The following is a 25,775-nucleotide window of genomic DNA, read 5'->3' on the forward strand; positions in this document are numbered from 1 at the left end:
GCTTACTGGGCTCCTTGAAGATGTTTAGGGGTAAATTACAGCTAAATAACAGCCCAGAACGCTGAAAGCCAGGCCTGGCGGCTGGCAGCAAACTTTATGGGACCACAGGAGAATTGGCCGTGCCCATGATAAGCGGAGATTCAGCTAACTAAATCGTGCCAGATGGTACCAGATGAAACAGTGCCGGAGTAGAGAGGTTCTTCCTGTGTGGGTAAGGAGCTGCAGATTCAGCTCTTGTCCAAAGAAGTGGGACCCCTGTGTCCTTTGCACATGGTTGCCTGATTCACTCTTGCACGATTTAGATGCTCAGGCACAGGGAGCAACAGAACACCCCCTCACATCCTGCTCTTGTTTGCTTCAGTGTCAATGTGGGGTCCCTACTGACAGCAGCGGGATGGCTGATTTGAACCAGCATCTCTAACAGGCTTCCTTGTATTTTTTTTTCCATACGTGGGTGGAATAAATTTTGTTCTGTGCACCCAGGCATTTGGGGATACGCACCACCTGTAGAAACACATGCTGGTGGCTGTGGGTGCTCTGCTAATCAGCTGGGTGGCACCTGAATGCCTGACTCTCTCCCCATCGGCTGCCCAAGCACTCAGCTTACAGGGAACGCGGGTCTCTAAGGACCCGATCAGTCCTGGCTCTCCTCGCCTGAGGAAAGGGAACATTAGCTGTCGGTGCTTGGGCTGCAGGATGGCGGGATTGAGCAGCACAAAGGCTGGCATGGTGGAACGTATTCTTTTCACGCCTCTGCTGCGCTATGTAAGCAATTGAATCTGTTTTCACACAATACAATTATTCCAGTGAACTGTTAGCAAGGGGCTTGTGTGGAGTGAGGGTTTTTTTTTTTTTAATTAGTTCTTTTCAGCTGCCTGGTATCTGAGCGCACATTACTCCTTTGTTAACCAGCGCTGCCTTTATTGCCATGATAAATGTGGCTCATTCGCAGGCGCCTTGCTGCATAGGAAATTAGGGGTAACTGCCAGTGGTTTTTTAAATCTAATAACACGCGGTGTATTTATTCCAGACCCTCTCAGCACTGGGTCCATGGCTTGCTTGCATAGCTCAGGTGCTCAAATATGCTTGTAAAGTGCCATCTCAGCTTGGCACATGTAGAAGATAATAACCTACTACCACTGTTACAGTTGACGTATGATCTAGACCAGAGATTCCCAACCTATGGGTCAGGACCCAATCAGGGTTCGCGATTAGATTTGTTAAGGGTCGCCACCAGCTCGGAGCAGCATGTGGCTCTTAAAGAAGCCATTTGCAGCTCCTTAACACTACCACGTCCAGCAGCTGTCTAAATCAACAGAGAAGCAGTTACGCGTTACAAAGATAGCTTCCCTGCCTTTGATATTCGTAGCCGTCCCAGGTAAGCCACTTAATAGACACTTGGAGTTAGTAATTTCTGCCCCCTCTCCTCCCTTCCTTCCTTTTGCCCCCTTCTGTTCTATGTAGCTGATCTATCAGTTTCCATTTTTGTTTGTATCTCCCCTACAGCCTGAGTGCGACTCCCTCCAGCTCCTCAACCCCCCAACCCCTGAGTGTGACTCCCTCCACACCCCCAGCTCAAGCGTGACTTCCCCAGCCCCTGAGTGTGAGGTTTAAGCTGCGGGAGCAGTTTGGGGCTGAGGGTCTTTTCCCCACCACAACTCAGATCAACTATAATAAAATAATTAACTATAATAAACACAGGCTGTGTCTCCACTACCTTCCTACTTGGAAGGGAGCATGGTAAGTAGGGTGGCGGGAGATTATTAATGAAGTGCTGTGCTACATATCCAGCCCTTTCTTAAGCTAATTCTCCCCCGCGGCAACTTTGCTTCAAAGTGCTGGCTTACGTGTAGCTGCGGCTCACCCGCCGGTACTTCAAAGTGCCTGGGCAACTTCGAAGTCCCTTTACGCCTCAAAATTTTGAGGCGTAAAGGGGCTTCGAAGTTGCACTTTGAAGTTTAACATGGGGGGAGAATTAGCTTAATGAAGTGCTGCATATGTACCGCAGCAATGTGTATATTCAGCAGCATGTTGTACGGTTGTGAGACGTGGGTGATAACGGAATATTCAAAAAGAAGAATATTGGCATCTGAAAGAAGTTGTTATAGAAAGATTCTGAGAATAGGATGGACGCAGAAGGTCACCAATGAGGAGTTATAGAGGAAGATACAGCCGAAAGAGAACCTGCTGCAGAAGGTTATAAAACAGAAGCTACAACTATGTGGACACATTTGCAGAATGAACGACGAACGAAAAATGAAGACCCTGGTATTCGGCATAATGGACGGTTCGACTAAGAGAAGCAGACCCCACAGAGAATGGGTAGATGATGTAGTAGATTGATGTGGAGCTGGTCTTAAGAAACTAAGCCACTCTGCACTGGATAGGGAAAGATGGAAGGAAATAGTGAGAGAGGCATCAGACACCAACGGGCGCTGAGCCCATGGTTATTGATGATGATGGTGACTTCATTAATAATCTTCCAACACCCTACTTACCGTGCTCCCTTCGAAGTGGGGACGTAGTGTAGACAAAAGAGCGTTATTAATGTATTTTCCCTTCTTCTATGAAATAACTACTATGAATATATAAATACGAGGGGCACAATTTTATATTCTAGCCTCAGGCACAAAATTAGCTAGCTACTGCTCTGCTCGTCCTCCAGCCCGCATTTTTGAATTGCCTTGGGTGACCAAGTCTTCCTGAATTGTAAAAATGGGTCCCCACCTGGAAAAGGTTGGGAACCGCTGGTCCAGACTGTAAGAAGGAAATAGCACCTAAAATAGCAAAAGCAAGAGTGAGTTTGAAGGCGATGGATAAGATCTGGAAAAGCAAAGCGATTAGCTGAGGAAGAAAGCTGAGCGTCTTGAAAGCATTTATTCAGCAGCACGTCGTAGGGATGTGAGACATATTGAATAGTAACAGAGAGATGGCTGTGTTAGTCTGTATTCTATCAGAACAAAACAGCAGTCATGCAGCACTTTAAAAACTAACAAAATGATTTCTTAGGTGGTGAGCTTTCGTGGAACAGACCCATGAAAAGATCTGAAGAAGTGGGTCTGTCCCACGAAAGCTCATCGCCTAATAAATTATTTTGTTAGTTTTTAAAGTGCTACATGACTGCTTTTTTGTTTGGATGATGAGACATGGCAGATGACGAAGGATTCAAAGAGAAGGATATTGGCGTTTGATGAGTTGTTATAGAAAGATCCTGAGAATAGGATGGATGCAAAAGGTCACCAACGAGGAATTATCGAGGAAGATACAGCCGAAAGAGAACCTACGGCAGATGTATCAGAGAAGTAGCTGAGTTAGTCTGTATCTTCAAAAACAATAACAAGTCCTGTGGCACCTTATAGACTAACGGATATTTTGGAGCATGAGCTTTTGTGGGCAAAGACCTGCTTTGTCAGCAGAAGCTTATACAACAGAAGCTACAGCTATTTGGGCACATATGCAGAATGAACGACAAGTGGAAGGTCAAGACCCTGATATTCAGCATAATGGACGGTTCGAATAGAAGAGGCAGACCCCACAGAGAATGGGTAAATGATGTAGTAGACTGGTGCGGAGCCAGTCTACCGAAACTAAGCCGCTCTGCACTGGACGGGGAAAGATGGAAGGAAATAGTGAGGGAGGCATCAGACACCAGCGGGCGCTGAGCCCACGGTTGTTGTTGACGATGACGATGATGCTGTCACAATGCACAGGCGCTCTTCTAGCTCCAGGGTTAGAGGTCTGTGCTTTGGTGCTGGTGGACCCAGATTCAAGCCCCCAAAACCTACACTTGAGGTGGGCACAAGTTTGCTTTGCTCAGAAGGAAGTAAGATCGGCGCTGGGTGCCCTGTTCCCGCAGCACAGCACATCAGCCGGATGGAACCCCTTCCCTCCCAGGAGCGAGCCTGGAACAGACTTACCCCCCCACCGCCTCCGAGGTGGCTGTTGAACACTTCCAGCAATGAAGAATGTCCCCTGCTGCCTCAGTTTCCCCATCTAATTCAGCGCTGCTGCGAGGCTGAATTATTCTTTGTAAAGGCTTTGCAGTCCTGACGCCCAGCCCTGTAGCCTATCCGCTAGGCCACGCTGCCTCCCAGTGCTCGCAGGGCACTAGCTAGAGGAGACATTAGTGCGCCTTTATTTGTCCATGCCATGCGCTCTTCCTCATTGAGTGAACACGCGACCTTATTGCTTAGCCCCTCACCTGCCTCCCTCCCTCTTACTGTCTTATTTCCATTGTCCGCCTTGAGGCTAAGCATTGGGAAGCATCTGCCATGCTCCGGCGCTCTAGAAGATATTCATGTACTTGTGCCATAGTCCCTGATCCATCCTGGGGCCAGCCTGGCTTCAGTTGCCCCTGTCCTTGACTGGCCACTGGCTGCGGGCATGGCCAGTCCTGGGAGCTTGGCCGGAGATCAGCGGCTGCTGCAGATGCTGACGGCGAGTGTGGGGTGGTCGATGGGGAGGTGGATGCCCATCCATGTCTTCCCTGCATGGCTGACTCCTGTCTGCCCAGCTGGGCTGTCTAGGAAGACTCCCTCCCCTCCGCCGTGGAACCTCACTGCATGCTCCTGAGATCCAAAGCCACCCTGGCCTGTGAGTGACACAAGCAGCAATGAAGGAGTTAATGTCCTAGTGTCCCAGGGGCTGCGCCCTCCAGCCACTGCCTAGTGAGCCGAAATCAACTTGAGCTGCAGGGGCTGGGCACCTCTTCGTAGCCTCAAGTTCAGTAGCTGCTCGCCCTCGTTAGGTTAAGGCTCCATATGCCACCTCTACCTGCTGGTTTCTTGCCCGTGGAAGGTGCTACGGAGACAGCCCAGGAGGCTGAGATGCTTGGTATATCCCTGGGACAGGAGCAGAATGGCAACCCCCACCCCCTGAAAAAAACATCTCGCCGAGCCTCCCCCATCCTCTGCGGGCGAGTGGGCAGCTCTGTCTGCCAGGCTTTCTGCCGAGACCATCCACAAAGGTGCCTGTTATCACGGCATCTTCTCGGGAGGGGACCTCCCTTCCTCTCCACCCTCATCTGAGACCCAGCAACTCACCTCACAGAAGCCACCACCGAGCCAGCAGCTGGAAAAGCCTTCCAGTCACTCCTATTGGTATTGTTACAGCCTGGGAGGCGCTGACGGAGCTCCGGGCCCCATTGTGCCAGTGACCGTCCCTTCCCCAGACAAGAGCAAGTGAGGAAGGGAGAAGGGATGGATTCTGGGTAGAACTACTCTTCTGAGCCAGATTGCAAGGCCTGGACCTGTCATCAAACTCACGCTGTTGAGTTTATTCAAAAGAAGACTAGGAGGTGACTTGGCTACAAGATTTAAGACCTTTATGCAGAGATTTGGGATAGTAGCAGGCTCTTTAACCAAGCAGACAAAGCTGTAACGAGACCCGAGGTCTGGAAACAGGAAAGAGACAAATATGGCCTGGAAGGGTGTAATTTTTAATCCAAGGAAGGGAGTTAACTCGTGGTGCGACTTCCCTGGAGCTGAGGTGGAGTCTACGCCGAGAGGCCATTACATCAAGGCTGGCTGTCTTTTTGGAAGATCGACTCCAACTCGTTCAGAAGTGACAGGCCTGGTGCAGAGTTTATTGGGTGAAGGTCTCTGACCTGTGTCATGCCAGAACTCAGCCTAGCTTATCCTAATGGTCCCATCTAGATTTAGCATCGCCGAATCGTTCAGTTATTGCACCTCTCCTCTCCCCGCGCCCTCCAGCCCACTTTTATTGAAAGCAGACGAGGCACCCTCCATATTAGTCAATTACCGGCTGCCCGACAAGAAGCTGTGTCTGTTTAAGCACCGAGCTGGCTCACGGAGAAAGCATTCTTTGTGCTTGGCAGACCAAGCGAAGAGGATACCCTTGTGATCTCACTGTGTGATATATTTATTCAGATGTTCGCGTCTGTTTCCTGCAGGGTGGGAGGGAAGGGGCACATGCCTTATGGAGACAAGAAACTGAAACACAGCAGAGATCAGCCTGTTTTGTTCTAACTGCTTGGTCCTGCCTCCTGGAGGCAGTGCATCTGGCCAAGGGCGCCTCCAGGTGGGAGCGCCACATCTCAGCTGGAGAGGGACATGGGGCAGCCAGAGCGTCCTAGAACCACAGCCTCAGGAGGTCAAGTCCAACCCCGTGCTCAAAGCAGGACCAATCCCAACTAAATCATCCCAGCCAGGGCTGTGTCAAGCTGGGACTTAAAAAAGCCTCAGGACAGAGATTCCACCACATCTCTAGGCAATGCATTCCAGTGCTTCACCTCCCTCCTGGGGAAATAGTTTTTCCTAATATCCAACTCGGACCTTCCCCACTGCAACTTGAGACCACTGCTCCTCATTCTGTCTTCTGGCACCACTGAGAACAGCCTCTCACCGTCCTTTTTGCAACCCTCCTACAGGAAGTTGAAGGCTGCTATCAAATCCCCCCTCACTCTTCCCTTCTGTACACTAAATAAACCTAAATCCCTCAGCCTCTCCTAAGCCATGTGCTCCAGCCCCCTCGTTGTTGTCCTCTGCTGGACTCTCTCCAAAGCATCCACATCCTTTTTGTAATGGGGTCCACCTCCTCTTCCCTGTAACATCTGAGCACCTTATGCAGGTAACACTGAGGCAATGGCATAGTCCCCGGTGGAGTACAGCTTCCGGGGCCAGAAGGGACTGCTGTGATCATCTGTCCAGCAGCTCTCAACCTCCCCAGACACCTGTACCCCTTTCAGGAGCCTGATTTGTCTTGCATCTGGCCCTGAGTTTCACCTCACTTAAAAACTGCTTGCGTACAACTGCACTCATCAGAATACAGCAGTCGCCCAGCGCACGATCACTGAAAACCTGCCCACTTTCTCATGTTTACCATCTACCCATTGAATAAAGCGATTGGAATAGGACTAGGGCACTCGCACTGCGGTGTGTAGTCTCTCTGTAGAGCCTTGTAAAAACTAGTCATTGTCCTTATGCAGTGTTAGTTCGTACTTTCTGTGGAGCCTGTTGTAAAACTAGGCAAATGCCTACATAAGTTGATGTCCCCCAGAAGAGTCCTCTGTGTACCCCCAGGGGTACGTCTAGCCCTGGTTGAAGCCTCCCAGGATCTGATTCGCTCTGTTGGCTGCAACGTGACACTGGGAGCTCACTGACTACCCACCGTGACGCCCCAGCATCACTGCTCCCCCAGCCTGCGAATGTGGCCTGTGTGCTTTATTTCCAGATGCCTGCACTTACACTGAGCTGCATAAAACTACAGATCATTTGCTTGCATCCCCATCAGCTGCTCCCTAGCCCCGTGGCTGGCAGCTTGTCGCTTGCTTCTCCCGTTGCTGGGCGGTGAGTCAGGCTGGGCTAGGGCACTCTGTCTGCTGTGGGCTCTTCCCCCTGGGCAGGCCAACACCTCCCTGCAGTGAGCTTGACTGAGCATGAAACTGGGAGGAAGTCCAGGTCTGCCCCCCAGTAAATCAATGGGTGAGACAAGCCGCCATGAGGCCACAGCTGGTTGTGCTATGAGCTGGGTCTGCAGAGATCCGGGGTATTCAGAGAGACCAGCCCCACCCGGGCCTGGCTGCCCCCTTCCCATCCTCCACAAAGAGCATCTCTGTTGTAGCAGAGAGCCCAGGGCAGCCCTTGCTGAATGTGCATTTCCCAGGTACAGCCTGGCAGCAGCAAGTGTGGGCCCAGCCTCCCACTGTGGCTTGTCCCAGTGTGGCACTGGAGGTGGCCCAGTCTAGCCCTCAAGCTTTGGGTTGTGCTGAATTGCTCTGCGGGGGTGGGTAGAAGCTGCCTTCTCGGGTCCCAGCTGCAGAAGCAGGGTTCCCTCCAAGTTTTTCCATCCATGGGTGGAATAAAGTTTGTTCTGTGCACCAAGGCATGTGTAAATGTGCACCACCAATACAGCCACATGCTGCCGGCTGTGGGCTCTCTGCCAAGCAGTTGGGCAGCCCCTGAATCTCTCCTGGGTGGTCACCCAAGTGCTCAGTTTACAGAGCGTGCTGGAGAGGAGCTGGGCCAGACAGAGGTGCCATGTTCTCACCCTCAGGCCCAGTGTGCTGTCCAGAGGCCTCTCCAAGCCTGTGGCACAGCACGGCCTGAGCCCCACAGGGTGTCTGGCGAGCACATTCGCTCTGCTGACTTAGCACACCCTGAAGGCAGTGAGCGAACCTTGTCTGCCCCGGCCTCCGCCCATGGCAATGCCACCTTGCCTCCTGCTCCCGGCAGAGGGCACGTCTGGTTGCTCACATTCACCATCCACCCCCTGCACAACTGCAGGTCCTTGCACCCCGCCATCCCCGCCGACCCAGCTTTGCTGACACTCACAGGCAAGTTTGCTCCCACCCCCGCCCCCGGCTCCTGGCCACCCCCCTTTCCTGGCACTGACATTAATCCTTGGCTGCCGGCAAGCAATGGCTGAGTCCTGTGCCTGTCCGTCAGCTGACTTGTTTGCCAGATGTGATCGGCAGGAGCTGCTGTGGAACACAACTGGGTTGTGGCCCACTGTTTCCCTGCCGTAGTCCCATTAAATCCGTGCCCGGGGGGGTGCCATGCATTGTCTCTGACGTGAGCCGGCGAAAACAGGATTCATTGTACACAGCTGCCCAGAATCAGCCTTTTCTGCTTCTCACTGGCTCCCTGCAGAGGGCCTGGATGTGGGTGCTGGTGAGCGCTCCCTCTCACGCTGCTGGGAAGGGCAATGAGCTACGGACGGTCCTCGGAGCCAGGCAGAGGCGTGCTGGGCCGCCCAAGGCATCATGGACTGGCTGGATGGGGCAGGAGGTTACCGCAGTGATGCAGAGTGTAGGGGTCCCCAGGCCTTGCATCCCGCCCGCAGTCAGATGTGCTTCGTGTTCAGCGGGGAGAACAGAAGGTTATTTGGAGACAGGGACACAGCGTAGAACAGACTTGTCAGCACAGAAACCAGAAGCTGTCAGTACAATCCACTTTGGGGAGAGGGGCCCAGAGGGGGTCCCCAAACCAGACCCTGGTTCTCCTCCCTCCCTCTCCAGCCAAACCAGACTGCCCCACTCAACAGCCCTGTTCCAACTCACACCAGCCAGGCCCCTCCTCATGCATGTGTCCTGTATCCCGGGGAAGAAAGGTGTCACCTGGTCACCTAGGTTACAAAGAGCTTGGAGGGCCATTGCCTAAGAGTGAGAAGTCATCCCACCGAAACTCCCCTCAGCACTGCGCACTGAGGCTGTGCCTGGGGAAACTGAGGCACCCACCTGGTGTTACTACAGGAAAGTGGGAAACACATGCAGCCCAACCTGGGGAATAAAATCCTCACACCCCCACTTTGTCACACCCAGTTCGTTTCCTGGCAGGTGGAATCTCCACCCAGAGGATGGGCTCCATTTCCCACCTGGCGCCTCTCCCTGGTGCCCACAGCCCCCTGTCGGCCCCACGCCGGCTGCAGAGCACCATCTAGGGGGCACCCCATGTCTCTGTGCTGGCCCTGCCCACTTTCTGCCTCCTCAGCTTCAGAGATGATGCCGCCAGGCCTCACAGGGCTGGCCAGGGGCGCCCCCGCCCAAGGACTGCGTGCGGAGCATGTGGGGGCCACAGACGAGGCCAGGCAGGGCTGGATCCGCACTCGCTCCAGCCTGCAGAAGGGGGATGGTAAGTCCCCTCCCAGGCCCTGCTGCCGCAGCCTGCGAGACCACCAGGCAGTAGGGGGGGGAGCCCCAGCCCCACCTCAGCACCACCCGGTCACTTTGAAAGTGGAAGGTAGCTTGGGAGGGGGTGACCATGTAGGGGAGAACCGCAAAATAGAGACAACGGATTTCAGGAAAGCAAATTTTGGTAAACTCAGAAAGCTGGTGGGCTGGTAGGCAAGGGCTCATGGGAAGCAAGATTAAGAGAAAAACCAACTGAGGAGAGTTAGTTTTTCAAAGGGACATTATTAAGGTCCCACAAGCAAACTATAGCGCTGCATAGGAAAGCTAGAAAGTATGGTAAAAGACCACCTGGGCTTAGCCAGAAGATCTTGCATGATCTCAAAATCAAAAAGGACTCATATAAAAAGTGGAAAGTAGGAGAAATTGCAAAAGATGTATATGAGCAAACAATGTGCGTCTGCAGGGGCAAGATTAGAAAGGCCAAGGCACAGAATGAGCTCAAATTAGCTAGCTCTAGGGATCTCTGGCTTATGCCTAGTAACCCTGCCCCACCCAGAGTCCGGGCAGCCTAAAAATCCAGCTTTCTCCTTGTTGTAAGCTTTGATGTCCTTACCCCCTTTTGTGTGGCACTGCAGTGTTTGACAATGGGAGGTGTCCCAGAGCAGGGCTCATCTTAAGCAATAATACACAGAGATACACATCTCACAGAGCTGGAGGGGACCTCCAGAGGTCATTTAGTCCCCTGCCCTGCCCTTTTAGCAGGACCAAGCACCATCCCTCTTTTTTAAAGCCTATTTGCCCCAGGCCACTAAATGGCCCCCTCAGGGATTGAGCTCACGGCATAGCAGGCCAATGCTCAAACCACTGAGCTACCCTCCCAGGCTGATAGGGACCTCTAAACAACAGCAGTCCTTTGTTCTCCATGATGGTCCACTCTCCTCCAGCAGTGACTGGCCTTCCTCATGGGCAGGACATCGCAAAGCACTTGGTCACTCTTATTAAGGTCTCTCCAGGCTGGTGAGTGAGGCAGCCAGAGCCATATAGTGCAGACACTCAAGTGCGGCCTTATGCCACAGGATGCCCATGTTATGTATGAGATTAGCCAGGACCTCTGCTCTGAGTCCCAGTTTCTCTCCCGGCTCCGAGGTCCCGAGCCTGCCGGTTCCTCCCAGGTCATAGCTCCCAGCCAGGGGAACCATAGAAAGAGACCTTCCAGACTCAGCAACAGCCGTGGAAGTGGGGGTGGCCACTCGGCCTTGGGAAGCTGGGAGCTGCTTACAATGCCAGCGGGGACTTTCTGTGGCCTTTTCTTTGGCTCTGCAGCACTTCAGCCGACCCCTGGGATGCAGCGGGGTTTGGCCGCTGTCCCGAACCAGACGCGGTCGGTAGCCATATTTCACACCCACACCCCCTGCAGCCTCAGGTGAAGGGCATGTGGCTCAGCAAAGCACTGCCCCGCCGGACACGCTGGCCTGAATCTGGGGCATTGGGCCTGAGGTCTGACGATGGGGAAACCGTCCAAGGTAGCGTTACCATATGGAAAGGGGGGCACCCTGGGGAGGGAGCGTGTGTGTGTCAGTATTTACCAGCTCACGCGGTGTTATATCTAGTACATGAGTGCACGGGGAGTTGGTAGGTACTGATACACTCCCTCCCTGGGGTGTCCTCTTTTCTGAGAGCTCAAATGTGTGACCCTGCTCCATGGCTCCTCTGTGTGTGCACACCCAGAATCAAGAGCTGCTCCTCCACCAGGCCTGCTGGGCTCCGTCGTTACCAGGGTCCCTGCTCTCCTCTCGCCCCCAGATCAGGTATCCGTCCATCCACATTTCACCCTGTCCCAATGAGGGAGCTCCACCCTGTCATGCCCTCAGTGCACCGCCGGGACAGGCCAGCTCCATCCTCCAGACCAGGCACAAGGGGACTCTTGCGTCCAAAGGCCACACAGAGAGCCAGTGTGTGGTCCAGGAGCTCAACCCAGATCTTGTGGATCCCTGTCCAGTGCCCTGTCTGCTTGGCTCCTACCTACCCAGAGCCAGGGCATGCTCTAGCTCAAAGAGAGGTCCATGCAGGTCCAGTGGCACCGTTTTCCTGTGCCCCTGTGACTGACTGAGCACGCGGCCTTCTTCCCTTAGGAGCACGTGTACATCTACCTGCTGGACGGAGAAGCCAGGCTGATCTGCGAGGACCCTCCGCATGAGCTGCCGCCCGAGGGAAAGCTCAGGTAAGCCCCAGCTCCGTGTGCGACAGCCTGGCAAAATAACCCCCCTTCTCGGCCTCCTCTGAGACCTACGGAAGAAGCTGCAGTGTGCCACAAAGGAATTAGCCACTAATGAGAGCTGGTCAGTACATTTGCACCCTGTTTTGGGGGGCTTGAACGTGGGTCTCTTCCAGGCCACCTCCCCTGCCCCCATTAGAGCTGGCCAAAATGTCGTGTGTCAGCGAAGCTGAACCATTTACGTACATGAAATGTTCAGGAGATGGAAGTGGGGGTGCAGGGCAGAGCGTCACCCTGTCTGGACAGCTGGGCACACAGGGAGCTGCCCTGAGCAACCAGCTTTGAGTCAGGTGTGCTCCGGCTCAGGGACTTGCAACCTGGGTTTTCCCTGTCCCTATTGAATAGACTGAGCTCTGTGCTTGGTTTTGCAAACGCGGTCTGAAGCTTTGGGTTTTGTTTCAACATGGAATGAGGGTAAAAAAAACCCCAAACCTCCCGGGAGCAGAGGGGGAGCTGTGTTAGTCTGCATCCGCAAAAGCAACAAGAAGTCCTGTGGCACCTTATAGACCAGTGGTGTCCAAAAGCAAGACGCCCGGTCGCCATATGCCCTCCGCAGCCAGGCTCCTTACTTCCCTGCCCCTGGTGACTCACTGAAGCCACCCAGCCCCAAGCTGCATCGCCTGAGAGCCAGGCGGCACAGCGCCCAAGCCCCCAGGCCAGCTAAGCCCGAGCTCCTGAGCCACTGCCGTGGTTGTAGACAAACAGATCTCTGACAAAGCAGGTCTTTGCCCACGAAAGCTCCTGCTCCAAGAAATCTGGTAGCCTCTAAGGAGCCACAAACACCCCCGGTGGCTGAGAAATGGGATTGCCACCCTGCAGCCATCATTGGCCTGGGTGGAAGCCTTAATGGAGAAGGGGTAACGACAGCCACCGATAGAGTTACACCTGAGATGTGGTCTCCATTCCAGCCCCCCAGCTTTTCCCTGAAGGCTGAAATTCCCCAGGCTTGGTCCAAGCACCGAACATGGTGAGAAACGTTTGGGCCACATCATCTCCGCTGCTATTGGTGCGGAGAGTCAGGGAGAAGGCAGGTCAATGCCTGTTTCAGCTGAACCTTCTGGGCTTCACTGGAGGCACCAGAACTCGGAGACTCCCTTTGAGAACGTCAGGCAGTCGCCTTAGGCCAGCGTGTCAGGGTCTGAGTCCGCTGGGAGGACGTTAACAATTAATGGATGGCGGTGGGATTTTCTGATTGAAGGAAGAGTTGGGACTCATGTCACCTCGGCAATGATTGATGGTAGAGCCATCCAATGGCTGCTTTCATTGGCGTCTCAAAAAGCAACCAGCATGTGAAGCAAATGAGCTCAGGCCTGGGAAGGTTCTGACCCGGTGACGGCAGCAACGCAAGAGCTGAACCTAGGAGTTGGGGGAGGGGTGCTTTAGCGCCCCCAGACTTGAAGTGGTTTCCGTTTTATGCAGGGTTTCCCATTTGCTTTGATGGCTCTCCACAGCGCCAACTACAAAAATTGTTCCAGCCCGCCCTGACAGCAGTGTTGTATAATGCTGGGTGCTTTTCCGTGGTTTAGCAGTGGGGGAAACTGGAGCGATTTACCTAAGGACCAGGTGGATTTGTCATCTCTTGATAGCTTTCAATCAAGACTGGGCTCCTTTCTGAAGGAGATTATGTTGCAAGAGACGTTTTGGGCTTGATAGAACATTTCCTGCTGAAGTTCTCTGTTCTGTGCTATACCGGAGGTCACACTAGATGGCCCTCCTCCTGGCTGTATCTACAAATCCAGTGGGACAGAGGTTTGTCTCTGTCTTTATGTGATTATTCCCCTGAGAAGTCCTTTGCTGCAAGGGTCCCAGATCAGAGACACTGGATGTGGCAGGCATTTCTAAAGCTCCATGGAAAATGTATGGTTTTTTTTTTAATGGATGCGCTCTGTGGGCTTGCATCACCATCCTCTTCGGCAGCAGATCCCATCCTCTTCCAGAGGGGGACCCATTCTGACAATTCAGAAAGACTTGGTGACCCAGGGCAAATCAAATACGGAGGGGAAGAGCAGAGCTGTAACTAGCTAATTTTGCACCTGAGGCAAGAATATAAAATTGTGCCCCCTCGCGTTTATATATTTGTAATAATTATTTCTTAGAAAAGGGGAAATATATTAATAAAACAATAACACGACATTTACTACAGTTAGTCAGAGCTGTGGTGGTGGAAAGACCCTCATCCCCAAACTGCTCTCCTGGCTTAAACCCCACAATCAGGGGTTTGGGGAGTCACACTCAGGGGCTAGATGGGGCTAGGGGAGTCACTTAGAGGGGCTAGGAATCACTCAGGGGCTGAAGGGGGCTATGGGTGTCTCACTCAGAGGCTAGGAGTCACTCACAGGCTGGAGGGAGCTAGGGGAGGCACAGGGACCCCCCCTCAGCTGGAAGCTGCCTGGGGCATGGTGCTCTGGCCAGCTGTACCAGCCCCCTGGGTGTGGGGGGAACCCCGACCCTTACAGCTGGAAGCCGGCTGGGACACAGAGCCTCAGCCGGCAACAACAGCTGCAGGAACCCTGCTGGGATCTGCCAGGACCCCATCTCCTGCAGAGGCTGGAAGCCAGGGAGCTGATCAGCTCTACCCTCCCTCCCAACCTTGGCCTCAGGCCCCCACCTTACCTGAGCTGGGCGCTGCTCCTCAGGTAGGCACGTCTCTGCCCTGCAGCTGAAATGGTTCTCAGTGTAATTGATCGGCTTAACTGCCTGATGGCTGTTAATCCAACTGAGAAGTTAAGAACCACTTCAGGGGTGTGAATGGCTTCTTAACAGCCACCTGTGGAGCTGCCCAGCCCAGCCAGGACCCTTTTGAAATGTAATCACAACCCATGTTTGGGTCCCAACCCATAGGTTCAAAAACCCTGCTCTACTGGGTGGAAACAGCTCTGCTCAGCAATGTGTCATAGGCCCTATACTGATGCCAGCTACTGAAGATTCTCCCATGGCTGCGGGGCCAGGTTTATTTCTGAACAGGACTTTGCTGCTGCTTAGGAGTTCCAGTAGGAAGTGATGCAAAGTGTAGCAATAAGTTCAGCATCCCCGGGGCCCTGGGTTGGTTACAGTAGATTCTCACTCGTGCTAGTGAATGGGTTCTCTGGGGTCTTAGAATAAACCACCATCATTTCTCCTTGGCCTCTCATCTGCTTCAGAGCTACTGCAGCCCTGGCGGGAGTTTCTTAGGAAGCAGCTACCTTGCTGAGTGGCCCATTAGGTAGAGATCAATGGAGTCAGAACGAAGCTTCATTCAGGCTTTTTAATTCCTCTCTCTCGCCCCGATGCTGAATGCCCGCAGCATGAAATCACTGGAGACCTGGTCCCCCCAGAGCAGCAGCAGGCAGGGGGCAGAGTGACTGATGCAGCACTTGTCTCCCCAATTCACCTGTTGCCAGGAATTGTTTGTTCTGGTTGATTTTTCCATCTGCAAGGAAATTTGCACCAAACAGGAGTGACAGCTGAGGCAGCGCTCCCGGGACAGTGCACAAACTTCCCCCATGGCCCTGCCAGTGCTTCTCAGTCCTGGTCTTCAGCTCCAGCCTCTGCTATTCCAGTCCTGGCCACCACGTGGGTCTGAGGAACAGCTGTCCACTAATCCGCTGCCTTGTGCTGGAGTCCTGTTATGTGGGTCCTTCGCAGCTGCTGGGAAAGCTGGGCCTCCCATTACCAAGGCCCGTGAATAGCACTCAAACACGGCGAAGCTGCTCTCTCTATTGTATCAGGTGGGGAAACTGAGGCACGGAGCCGGGAAGTGACTCAGCGAAAGGCCACACACATGAACCCAGTAAATGGGGCGAGAGTTCACCCTATGTATGCAAATATCACTTGACCCACCCCCAAAATGCAACCGCCTCTGGGGCACGGAGTGGCAGCTGGTTCACTTGACAGGGAAAGACTGCCCTCTGTGGGGCAGAATTGGTTTTTCCATTCATCCTTTAGCTCTGCTAAGGATCTCTGCATTACAGATATTTTGGGAAAACATTCTCGTGCCTGGGATGCACACCCTAAATGTGCCAGGGAGAAATGCACAGATAGGAGGCTCATTCTGCATGGGATGGAGAGGAAGCAGTGTCCTTCAATTTTTATTTATTATGCGTAAGGGCAATAGCAGGGAAACAGGATCATTGTCACTTAGGAATCCTCATCCTCTGCTTTTGGGACACCGATGTCCTCGTGGCAACCAATGCTGATGTCAAAACAAAGGATTGTCATGCCAATTGCGGGGAGAGGGAACTGAAATGCCCAGGGAGTCCTGGTTTCGTGCAGCTCCCCTTGCAGTGGGAAGGCAGGCTGGGGAGAGATGAAGGTGTTTGTCTTCTGAGAGCAGCAGGGCTATCGCTGAGCACATGGCCATGATCCCCAGGTGCGTCCAGAGTTAGGAGTGTGGCATATCGGGGAAGTTGTCACTTCCCATCCCAGAGCTGACACCTACTTCCCCCTGCCCCGGAAGCACAAACTCCCTCCTGCACTAGAGGAGATTCTCCATTAGCTGTCCACAGTAGAGGATCTAAGACACACAGCTGGGCAGTTCCCATTCTACCCCAGCAGAGAACAGTGGTGTCATGGACCCACTAGCCCATGGTTCCCAACTTTCCAGTAACACGGCACACGCCAATGAGACAAACAATTCCACGGCACACCCACTTTTCCCAGCTGAATCGATTGCTTTTAGATATCACCTTTACTTCCATTTACTATGGTTACAGGCTTACTAGAGAGGTTTGCAGCACAGCAGGGCCTCCAACGAGCTAAACGAGGCTCAAGTGGGATGTTGAGTAATCGAGGAACTGCTGAAATGTCCAATTACGCACGGGGAGGGGAGGAGGCAGGTTCCAGAGAGCCGGCTCCACTTCCTGCCAGCCCATTGGAGCCAGGATGTGACATTTAAACTGCATCCCAGCTTCAATAGGCTCCCCCGCCTTCCCTCCCCCCTTGCCACAGTGGGGAGGAGGGGCGGGCTCCCTGCCAGCACTTCAGGCTGGGAAGCTGCATCTCAGCCGCCTCCCAGTGTGAAGAGGCTCCCTGTAGCAGCTCTGCAAAGAGCCACCAAGGAGGGAAACTGACCAGCCCTGTGCCACCCTGTGCTGCCTGAGTCCCAGCTGGCACAGGGCTGGTCAGTTTCCCCTCCCCGCACAGTGGCTCTGCAAAGAGCTGCCATGAGGGGGAAATTGACAAGATTTCGTGGCACACTTGGGCAGTTCTCATGGCACACTGCCGTGGCACACTGGTTGAAACCCACCCCACTAGCCCATTCATTACAATACTTGCATAAGCCCAGCATTGGCAAGGTGAGTGCTTTCCACTCCCCAACTTGGCTGATAACTAAGTTTGCCCTTTACTGCCCTGGGGAAGCAGAGGGCTCCAGTCGGCAATAAACCAAGAGAGCAGGCAGCAGAAATTAAATTGTTCCATTCAGTGACTCAGTGCGCACTCCCTATTTAATTTCTTAGCTGCCATATATCTCCAGTTGGCACTGGCTATGAGAAACGCTGTCACCATATTAATAAAGTCACAGGGTTTTATATGTCTCAGACTCACTGAGTTTTAACCTTGTTTTTTGGGTGAGTTCCGGGATGGCTCTTGCGGCGTGTTGAGATAAATGCATTAAGATTGTAAGGCATGTGGATGCTAAAGGAAAGGAGCTGTGTACATTCAGCATGAGAGACGACAAACTACAGATAAGTCCCTCAGGGATGGTGGTTTAAAGATAAGAGAGAAGCTATTGCAAGCGTTCACCTTTGCTGCTCAATGTCGGCATTTCCAAAGTAGAAAGCCTTGTTTCTATGCAATGCCCAAGTATCCGTGGAACTCCCCACAAAAGGAAACTGCTGAGGCAAATCATTAGAGCAGTAGTTTTCAACCAAGGTGCCATGCAGAGGTGAGAAAAGTACCCCAAAAAGTTACTTGAGTAAAACTCCTGCTACTTTGGGGGGGGATTACTTAAGTAAAAGTTCCAATGTCGGTCTGGAAAACTACTTGAGTAAAAGTGTGGCCGCATCACATCTTGGTGGTATTCAAGTATCCAGAAGTAAAAAGTAGCCATCTTATGGAAAGCTATGGATACTTCTGGACATTTGAGTACTGTCAGTATCCTGGATTTTTACTTTTACTCAAGCACTTTTTGATAAGGACATTGACTTTTCTTTAATTACATTTCACCCCCAAGTAGCTGTATTGGGCACTTTTTCCACCTCTGGGGCCAGATTGCACTGGTGTGCTGTGAGAACTGTCCGAGTGTGCCATGAAATTTTGTCAATTTCCCCTCCGATGACACAACGTCCCTAGCATGGCATTGAGCAGATTCCGAAAATGTGTCCATGCTGGCTACCGAAGACGGTGTATTCTATGGTGGATTTGGAAGGTGAATGCATCTGAGCCTCGTTTAGCTTGTTGGGTGCACTGCTGTGGTGCAAACCTCTCTAGTAAGCCTGTAACCCTGGTAAATGTAAGTTGACGTGATGTTTATGAGCAATCGATTCAGCTGAGAAAAGTGGGTGTGCCGGTGAATTGTCTGTCTCACTGAAGTGTGCCGGTTTGGGAACCACTGCATTAGAATAGGGGGGAGCAAATTTTTTGCATCAGGCCCCACCTTCTGTCCCTGCAATGCGTAGGGCCCCACAACCCCCACTAACATAATCCAAACCAACAGAAATGTTGGGCTTATGCTCACATGAAAAAAACAACCCTTTCGGCACGTGTAAGAAGATAAGTCTGTGGCACGTGAAAGCTTCCTTAATTGGTGTATAAATGTGGCTACACGGGCATAAAAAAACAGTAACAGCTTCCAACATTTTAAATGAGATGGACAAGCCTGAGACCTGGCTGCTGGTCATGCTGTGCTCCCCTTACCAAATCACCCCCCTGGCCCCAGGGCCGCCCCCCATTTTGTGCCCCCCCATTGTGTGCCCCCTCCCCCGCATTAGAATACCAGCTGGTCAGAGAAGAGTTGTTTAGACTTTCATTCCCAGGCCTGACTTACACGCACAGTGTGAATTGGTGTAACTCTGGCAGCCAGGCAGGTGGTTGTCTGTCGGAGCCCTCACATCGGTACAACACCTGGTGCGGTTGCAGTGACGTGGTGTACCTTGTGCTCTCCAGTGAGGGACCTTGCCCCTCTGCCTGCGCAGGGCTCGCCAAGCTGGTAAAATAGGCAGCAATGCCAGTGTTGTGTTCTGTGCGCACATGGACGTGAGTTCTCTGTGCTGAGACGTGCTCTGTGTGTGGCTCCCTGACTCCGATCTCCACCTGCTCCACAGGTTGCTGAGCACGGCCCTGCTCACCGTATTCACTCAGGGCACCCGTCCCCAGCCAGGCAGGACTCTCTGCAGCCCCACACACTGCCTGCTCCTTCTCTCTGCTGCTCCCTCCGGGGCCGGGGGGAGCCGGTGAGTCTGTTCTAAGCAGGGAGTGGGCTGGCAGCGAGCAGCTGTCAGCCTGGCTGTATGGGACCCAGGGGCTGGTACAGACAATTGTGAGCTGCAGAAAGAAAGGAGCAAGTAGGGGGAGAAGACTGGCAGGGGCTGGCTTGGGGGCAGCTCTCCCAGACACCAGTCCCTGAGTTCAAAGCCCTGGACTGTCACAGACCAGGTGCCCCAAATGCAGCCGCAGGACAAGTGATCCATGTGGAAGGGCTACAGCCCGGCCCTGGAGTGAGAAGCACAGACACAACCAATGTCCCTGGGCCTCTCAGCCCCAGCTGTGAACAGCTCAAACAGCCCTTTTAGGGCACAGAAGAGGGCTCAGCACCTAGCCCCTTGCTGGGGGGCGGTGCCAGTCAGCGCCAGAGAGAGACACCACCAACTGGAGTTGGGCCACCAGCCTGTATGCTCACTGGCAGGGCGCCCACTATTTTTTTTCCATCCATGGGTGGAATAAATTTTGTTATGTGCACCAAGCCATGGGCAGAGGTGCACCACCAATAGACACACACACGCTGCTGGCTGTGGTGCGCTGCTAACCAGCCGGGCGGCACCTGATTCTCTCCTGCAAGCTCAGCTTACAGGGAATGCTGCTCACCAGTCTATGGGGCTGTGCCTCTGGGCTGGGATACCCACAGCGAGCGCTGGATAACAAATGGGGGAACCTCTCTCTAGATTTACCTGCACTGCAGCTGCTAGGGCGGGTTCCAGCCTGTCCTGTGGCTGTACTGTGCCTCTCCCCGCTGGGCTATCGGGGAGCTGCAGCCGCTGCTCAGCACATGGCCCACCAGCACCTCGCTATTTCCGGGGGCTCCCCCAGTTGTCTGTGTCCCTTGGCTTTCTCAGCTCCCATTCAGCTGTTCCAGAAGGGCACGTCCCACTAGCTTGGTGTTTGTCCAGCACCCAGTGCAGCGTGGCCCGATACGGGATTGAGGCCCCAGGGTGCTACTCCAATGCAAATAGTGGCCAGGGCTCGTCATGCGCTCATAGCTTGGCTGTGCGCCCCAACTCCAGCCAATGCACCTGCAGCTGCGGCCAGGGCCCAAGAATAATTTTGTCAGGCCCCCCACACCCCAAGTCTCATACCACTATTTGCAGCCTGGGCTGGGCCCAGCCCTGTAAGACCTCCAGGCCACAGGAAAGCAAACCTTTTCCTGGCACTGGCTGTGGGCCCCTCAGGAGCTTTGAGTATCAGGTCTTCCCGGGACTGTGTTCAAGCAGCCTCCATCCTCATCCTAACAATCCCTCTCTCTTACCCAGCGCTTTCCATCAGCCATTCTCAAAGCAATTTACAAAGGAGGTGGGCACAGCCCCCTCCATTCCACAAATGGGAAAACTGAGGCACAGAGGGATCAATCCACAAGGCGGTGATCGAGCCAGGACCTTGGTCTCCCTGAAATTAACAGACTTTCCAAGCTGGCCTGGCTTGTGCCACATTCAGTTGCTCTAAAGGCCTGGTCTGGAATAGGGAAGAGATCGCTCCAAGCAGTTCGTCCATCAACAGAGCTCTGTGGCACCAGGTGTTGTGGGCCCATAACTAAAGCAAGAGGCAAGGAGAAAGACCCTGTTGCTATCCCCGCCTCTCTGTGTGGTCCACCGCTGATCTGTGCCTCAGTTTCCTTATCTGTAAAATGGGAGTGGAACCACCATCAGCAGAGCTACTCACGGGAAGCTCTGGATGTAATTTTGAGTCTGTGACGTGGCCTGATTTTTTCCCTGAGCAGATTAAATTGACTTTCCAACCTGGCTGCAGATCTTCATGATTTATGGCCCATCTGCTGAATCATTGGGAGCCGGTGACCTGTCGCTCCCTGACATTCCCACACAACCATGAGCAGCCAGCCCTGGTTTAATTAAACTTTTAAATAACATCCGCATAATAATGCTGCTGTGGCTTGGAAGAACGGATCCTGGGCTTGTTCTGAAGCAGCTTTAAGGATAAATTATTCAGGTCCTTGTGGGTTAACTGTCAATAATACCAGAGGGATAGAGCCATTCCTGGCCAGGACCGAGTCGCCCAGGCAGACACTGTTCACTCCCAGTGCCGTGCTCCTCACAGTCACTGGCTGCAGGAATGTACAACCCTGGGCTCAGCGTTACGGAGCCATCACCAGGAACTGAACCCAGGACAGAGGTGGGAAAAGTACCTAAAATTTACTTGAGTAAAAGTGCAGCTGCTTTCACTTCTGGGTACTTGAGTACATTAAAGATGTGATGCGGGGGGCATACTTTTACTTTTACTCAAGTAGTTTCCCAGAGGGACTCCAGTGACCTGTACTTAAGTAACCCCCTCCCCCGTGCACCACTGTGCTTTTACTCAAGCACTTTTTGGGGTACTTTTCCCACCTCTGACCCAGGGTTGCTGGGGTTTGAGCCTTTTCACCTGGAGGACTAAACCCCCTATGCAGGGTGGTCACAGACTTGTATCCTCTGCAGATCCAGTGCAGCCGGGACACTGAGCCCACTTGGACTGCCCAGGTGGTGGGTGTACAAGGCAGGAGATGTTAATGCCATCCCAAACGGCCAGCCCAGCCCTGCCCACACTGCGGCCCCAGCCCCGGTCCCCTTCAGAGCATCTCCCAGGGCTGTCTGGGCTTGGGGCCTTGCCGCCAGCCCTTCCAGCACCAAGGAGGGATGGGAAGGCTGAGGCTATGCACTGCCAGCTGGGGGAGGGGTGGCCTGCCCCTACAATGGGGGGTTGCTTGGCTCCCATGGGGTCCTGGGCAGCAGGGGTGGGGCTGGGGGTCTGCGTCTCCAAGCCCCCAGTTCACCCACAGAACAGCTCACGATAGCCGATAAACCAGCCCTGGAGCGGTGTGGGGTTCTTCTCTCAGCTCCTTCCAAACAATCAGTCTCATTCTAGTTTTTCTGGGACGGTGGCACCAACCTCTGCCACTGATTGTTTGGAAGGAGCTGAGAGAAGAACCCCACACCGCTCCAGGGCTGGTTTATCGGCTATCGTGAGCTGTTCTGTAAAACGGGGGAAGAGTCGTTAGCTGGCCTGAGATTCTGGCCTTCTTGGTTCTGGGGTGGGCTGGGAAGGGGTCACTCCAGGGCCACGGTTTTCAACTGGCGGACCCCTGAATAATTTTGACCGGAGGGAATTTTAGCCCTAGGCTGCAGCCCTGCAGGTAGTGAAACCCAGGCCATTAGCCGTCCCCGCTGGCTGGGCACGTCATTGAGCAGTAGAACGCATAAGGCCCAAGACTGGGGCATCAGCAGCTACATCCGCGTCAGGCCTTGTGCTTGCTAAAATCACTGGAGGGGAAAATACACCCTGGCTGGAAAGCTGAGCTCAGCTGCGGCAGCAGCTGCTGTGGACAGATTTTCCACCTCCAGTGGTTTCCTGATGGGGCAGCAACTCAGCAACTTGCCTGAGTTCCGCAGAGAGCGTGGTCTAACCACTCAGGGTCACCCGGAGCTCAGCCTTTCTCTGGAACCACGACCCCAGCTGGCCTCCTGGCAGTGTTTCTTATACTTCAGCAGCTCCGTCTGCTCTCTTCCACAGAAGGCTGCGCTCCCAGAAAGAGTCTCCTTCTTTTTCTTCTAGCTTAAGGGCAAAATTGACCTAGGTACTGTTATCAGCTCCAGTGTGACACCCGGACTGGCCCTCGTCCAGGGATAATGCCCCTACCCACCTGGCAAAGCATTAAACAAATCAGCGCTGGCTTGATAAAACACCCTGAAAAGTGAATTGAAGGGAGTGTGAGCAAGTCAGTCTGAGGGAGGAAGGAAGGAAGTGTGAGCCCAGCGATTAAAGTAAACGCGCTGTCCCTGGAGCACTTTGCAGCCTGAGGCTAGTCACTTGGCTGCTCCGTGCCTCAGTTTACCGAGCTCCCTGGGGAGGAGACGAGTGATTCGGAAGGGCGATGGCAAAATCAATATTTGTAACCTGCTTTGCCGATCCTGCTTGCCTGCTGCTGAAGAAGTCCGGCAGTGGGCCAGCTGTGGCCGTAGCGATGTAAATCAGGAGGAAGCGATGCGGAAGTGACCCGTGAGATGCAGGAACAGGCATTGTAAATCCACCCATCTCCAGCACCTGTCCGGCCTCAGCATTGGAGCAGCTCAGTCTTTCTGCGTAGGTACCCCCCTCCCCGAGCCAGGGCTGTTCCCCACACCCATTATGGAGATGGGAAACTGAGGTATGGGGAAGCAAAGTGACTTGGCTGCAGTCACGCGGGAAGTCTGTGGCAAAGCCGGGGAACAGACATGGAGCCGTTAGGTAAGAACCAAGGGGCTGTGCTCTCGAAGGCCCAGTGTAAACTAGTGCAGTGCCATTGGCTCGTTGCATCTTCTTGCCCAGGGATGAATCTGGCCCTGGGTTGCTCTGTGGGGCTGGGCAGGGCTTTCCCAGGAGGCTGCGGGGCTCTGAAAGGGGAATCGTCTGCGTCACTTCTCAGGGTGCCCCGTCAGTCAGCACCGAGTCTCTTTCCAGCCCTGGTGTTGCTAATTCAGTTCAGAGGGGGATTAGCCAGGCATGCTGCTCAGGCAGGGAAAGAGCTCGCAGAGGGGCAGCTGGCTCATTGAGCTGCCCCCAATCCTCTGCTCCCCGGGCGTGTGAATGGGGGCCCAGATCTGGACTTCAGCCTCCCCTGCACAAGAGCAGGGTGTCCAGGGACTGCCAGGCACTTGCGTGCTGGGTTCTAGGCAGGGCACCTAGCAGCCCGGTTCGAGGTCAGAGCCCCCTTGCACTCGGCACTGCACGCACAGCCAGTGAGGAAGCTCACAGCCTTGCTGGACAGGACGGACATAGGAGCCTGTCCTGCAGAAGGGGGATGTCAGGCTGGTCCCACCCATGCAAGCTGCAGCCAAACTCCACACGTGCTCCTCTTATCGTAGGTCCGTCCTCAAGCACTGGGTTTGTTCCGCTCCGATCTGTTGACGTCTCTCGGGCCATAGGGTGCACCCCGAGGTGGCCATGCCATTCCAGGTGCAACCCTGCTGGGACTGTCACGCACGCCAGCCTCTGACGTGTGACCGGGCACCACGCCTTGTTTGGCTTGGTCGGGGCTGCAGAAGATTGCCAGGCAATCCTGCTGCGCTAATAGCCATTGGGCAAACAGTCGTAAAAGGGAGAGTGCCATAAAGGGCCTGTACACACACCCAAGGTGTATCTCTTACGTACACCTAGCCATAAAACACTTCTCCACACAAGCTGGAGCCGGCTGTGCAAACAGCCATAAAGGGGATAAGTGGTCGCAGAGCAGACGGCGGGTGTCCGGTAAACATCGCCACGCCATCCGCCATCCGTAGGGCGTGGGCACACTGGGACAGAACCAGACAAGAAGTGAGGCCTCCATGGTCTCACCCGCTGGATAGAATTCTGCCCACCCCCCGTCATGCCCACCCTGAGTGGTAGCCCCCATCCTACACCCAACCCAGGCTCTCCCACAAAAGCTGCTGTGAGCAGGCTTGGCCCATGGGCCAGGCCAGGGACCTCACAGCCTGTATGCGCCAGCAATGGAATCTTCTCGCCAGCTGAGACGGCGCTGAATCAAGAGGTGCAAACAGCCAGTCCCAGCTGCCGGCTTATTGACAGGAGACAACAGCCGGGGAGGCCTCGACAGGCTGGCCGGATGCAAGTCCTCTGCCTTGTCTGTGCTGCGGAAGGGTTGGCAGTCCAGCCGGCGTCCTGGTGGAGAGGCGGCTCGAAGCGGAAGATGGGTGATTTTAGACAGTTCCCCAGCAACATAAGTTATGCTGGGAAAAGCTACACTGACTGTCTTCTGTCTCTGGTTGCTGGTCTACACAATGCACTGCTAGGCTGGGGAGGGCACGCATTTCACACCCTTACAACAGCAAACCCTGCCTGCACAGACCAGGGCTGAGTCTGAGCAGTAGCCACAGGCCGACGAGACGGGCAGGCTGTTCATCCGGGGCCTGGGGTGGAACAGAAGGGACCCACCAACGCCCTTACGCAGTGGCGTCTGCACCCCCTGCCTGGTGGGTCGATTCTTCCCTTGTCTTAACTTTCTAGGGCTGTGTGAGAGCCACCCTGCCCCACAGTGTCCTCTCCATGGGTCCTGCCACCTGGGCTGCAAGCTCCCATGGCTGCAGCTCTCTGCGGGGAGCCACAGTGCAGCAGGGTGATGCAGGTGGAGCACTCGGGGCTGGCTTAGACCAGCCCGTGGTATGAACCAGGTCCCCCTGTGGCAGCCCTGTCCCCAGGGCAGCCCGGAGTGCATTGCAGGAGGCCATGCGAGCAGGCCAGACTGGCTTGGCAAGGGCTTTGCTCACGGCTGTCGTGCAAAGTCAAACGGCTTTGCAAACAGAAGCGGCTGTGTCCACACGGGCATGGTGCTCTTGCATGTGTTGGGCCTGGCCCTGGTCCTTAGCACCGCCCGAGCTGGGTGCTGTCCCTGTGTGCCAAGTGAGACCCGGCCCTGGGCAAGCTGGGGACCAATGCTCACCCCTGTAACACAGCCCCCAGAGGAGACCCGTGCCCTGACTGGAGCCAGCATAGCCTCTCTAAGTCTGCCAGGGCTTAAAACAGGAGCCGGAGCTGGAG

General features: G+C 54.1%; 1 protein-coding gene across 3 annotated transcripts in view; it reads left to right on the forward strand.

The window, feature by feature from the left end:
* Window positions 1–25,775, forward strand: part of PDE2A (phosphodiesterase 2A) — a 349,465-nt gene that overhangs the window by 253,381 nt on the left and 70,309 nt on the right. For all 3 annotated transcript variants that reach the window (XM_075018032.1, XM_075018123.1, XM_074975525.1), the window contains one exon: window positions 11,722–11,810. In XM_075018032.1, the coding sequence (XP_074874133.1) occupies window positions 11,722–11,810 (89 nt within the window). The remainder of the gene's footprint in view (window positions 1–11,721; window positions 11,811–25,775) is intronic.

The sequence above is a fragment of the Carettochelys insculpta genome, chromosome 1 (genome assembly GCF_033958435.1).
Source record: "Carettochelys insculpta isolate YL-2023 chromosome 1, ASM3395843v1, whole genome shotgun sequence".
Taxonomy (NCBI): domain Eukaryota; kingdom Metazoa; phylum Chordata; order Testudines; family Carettochelyidae; genus Carettochelys; species Carettochelys insculpta.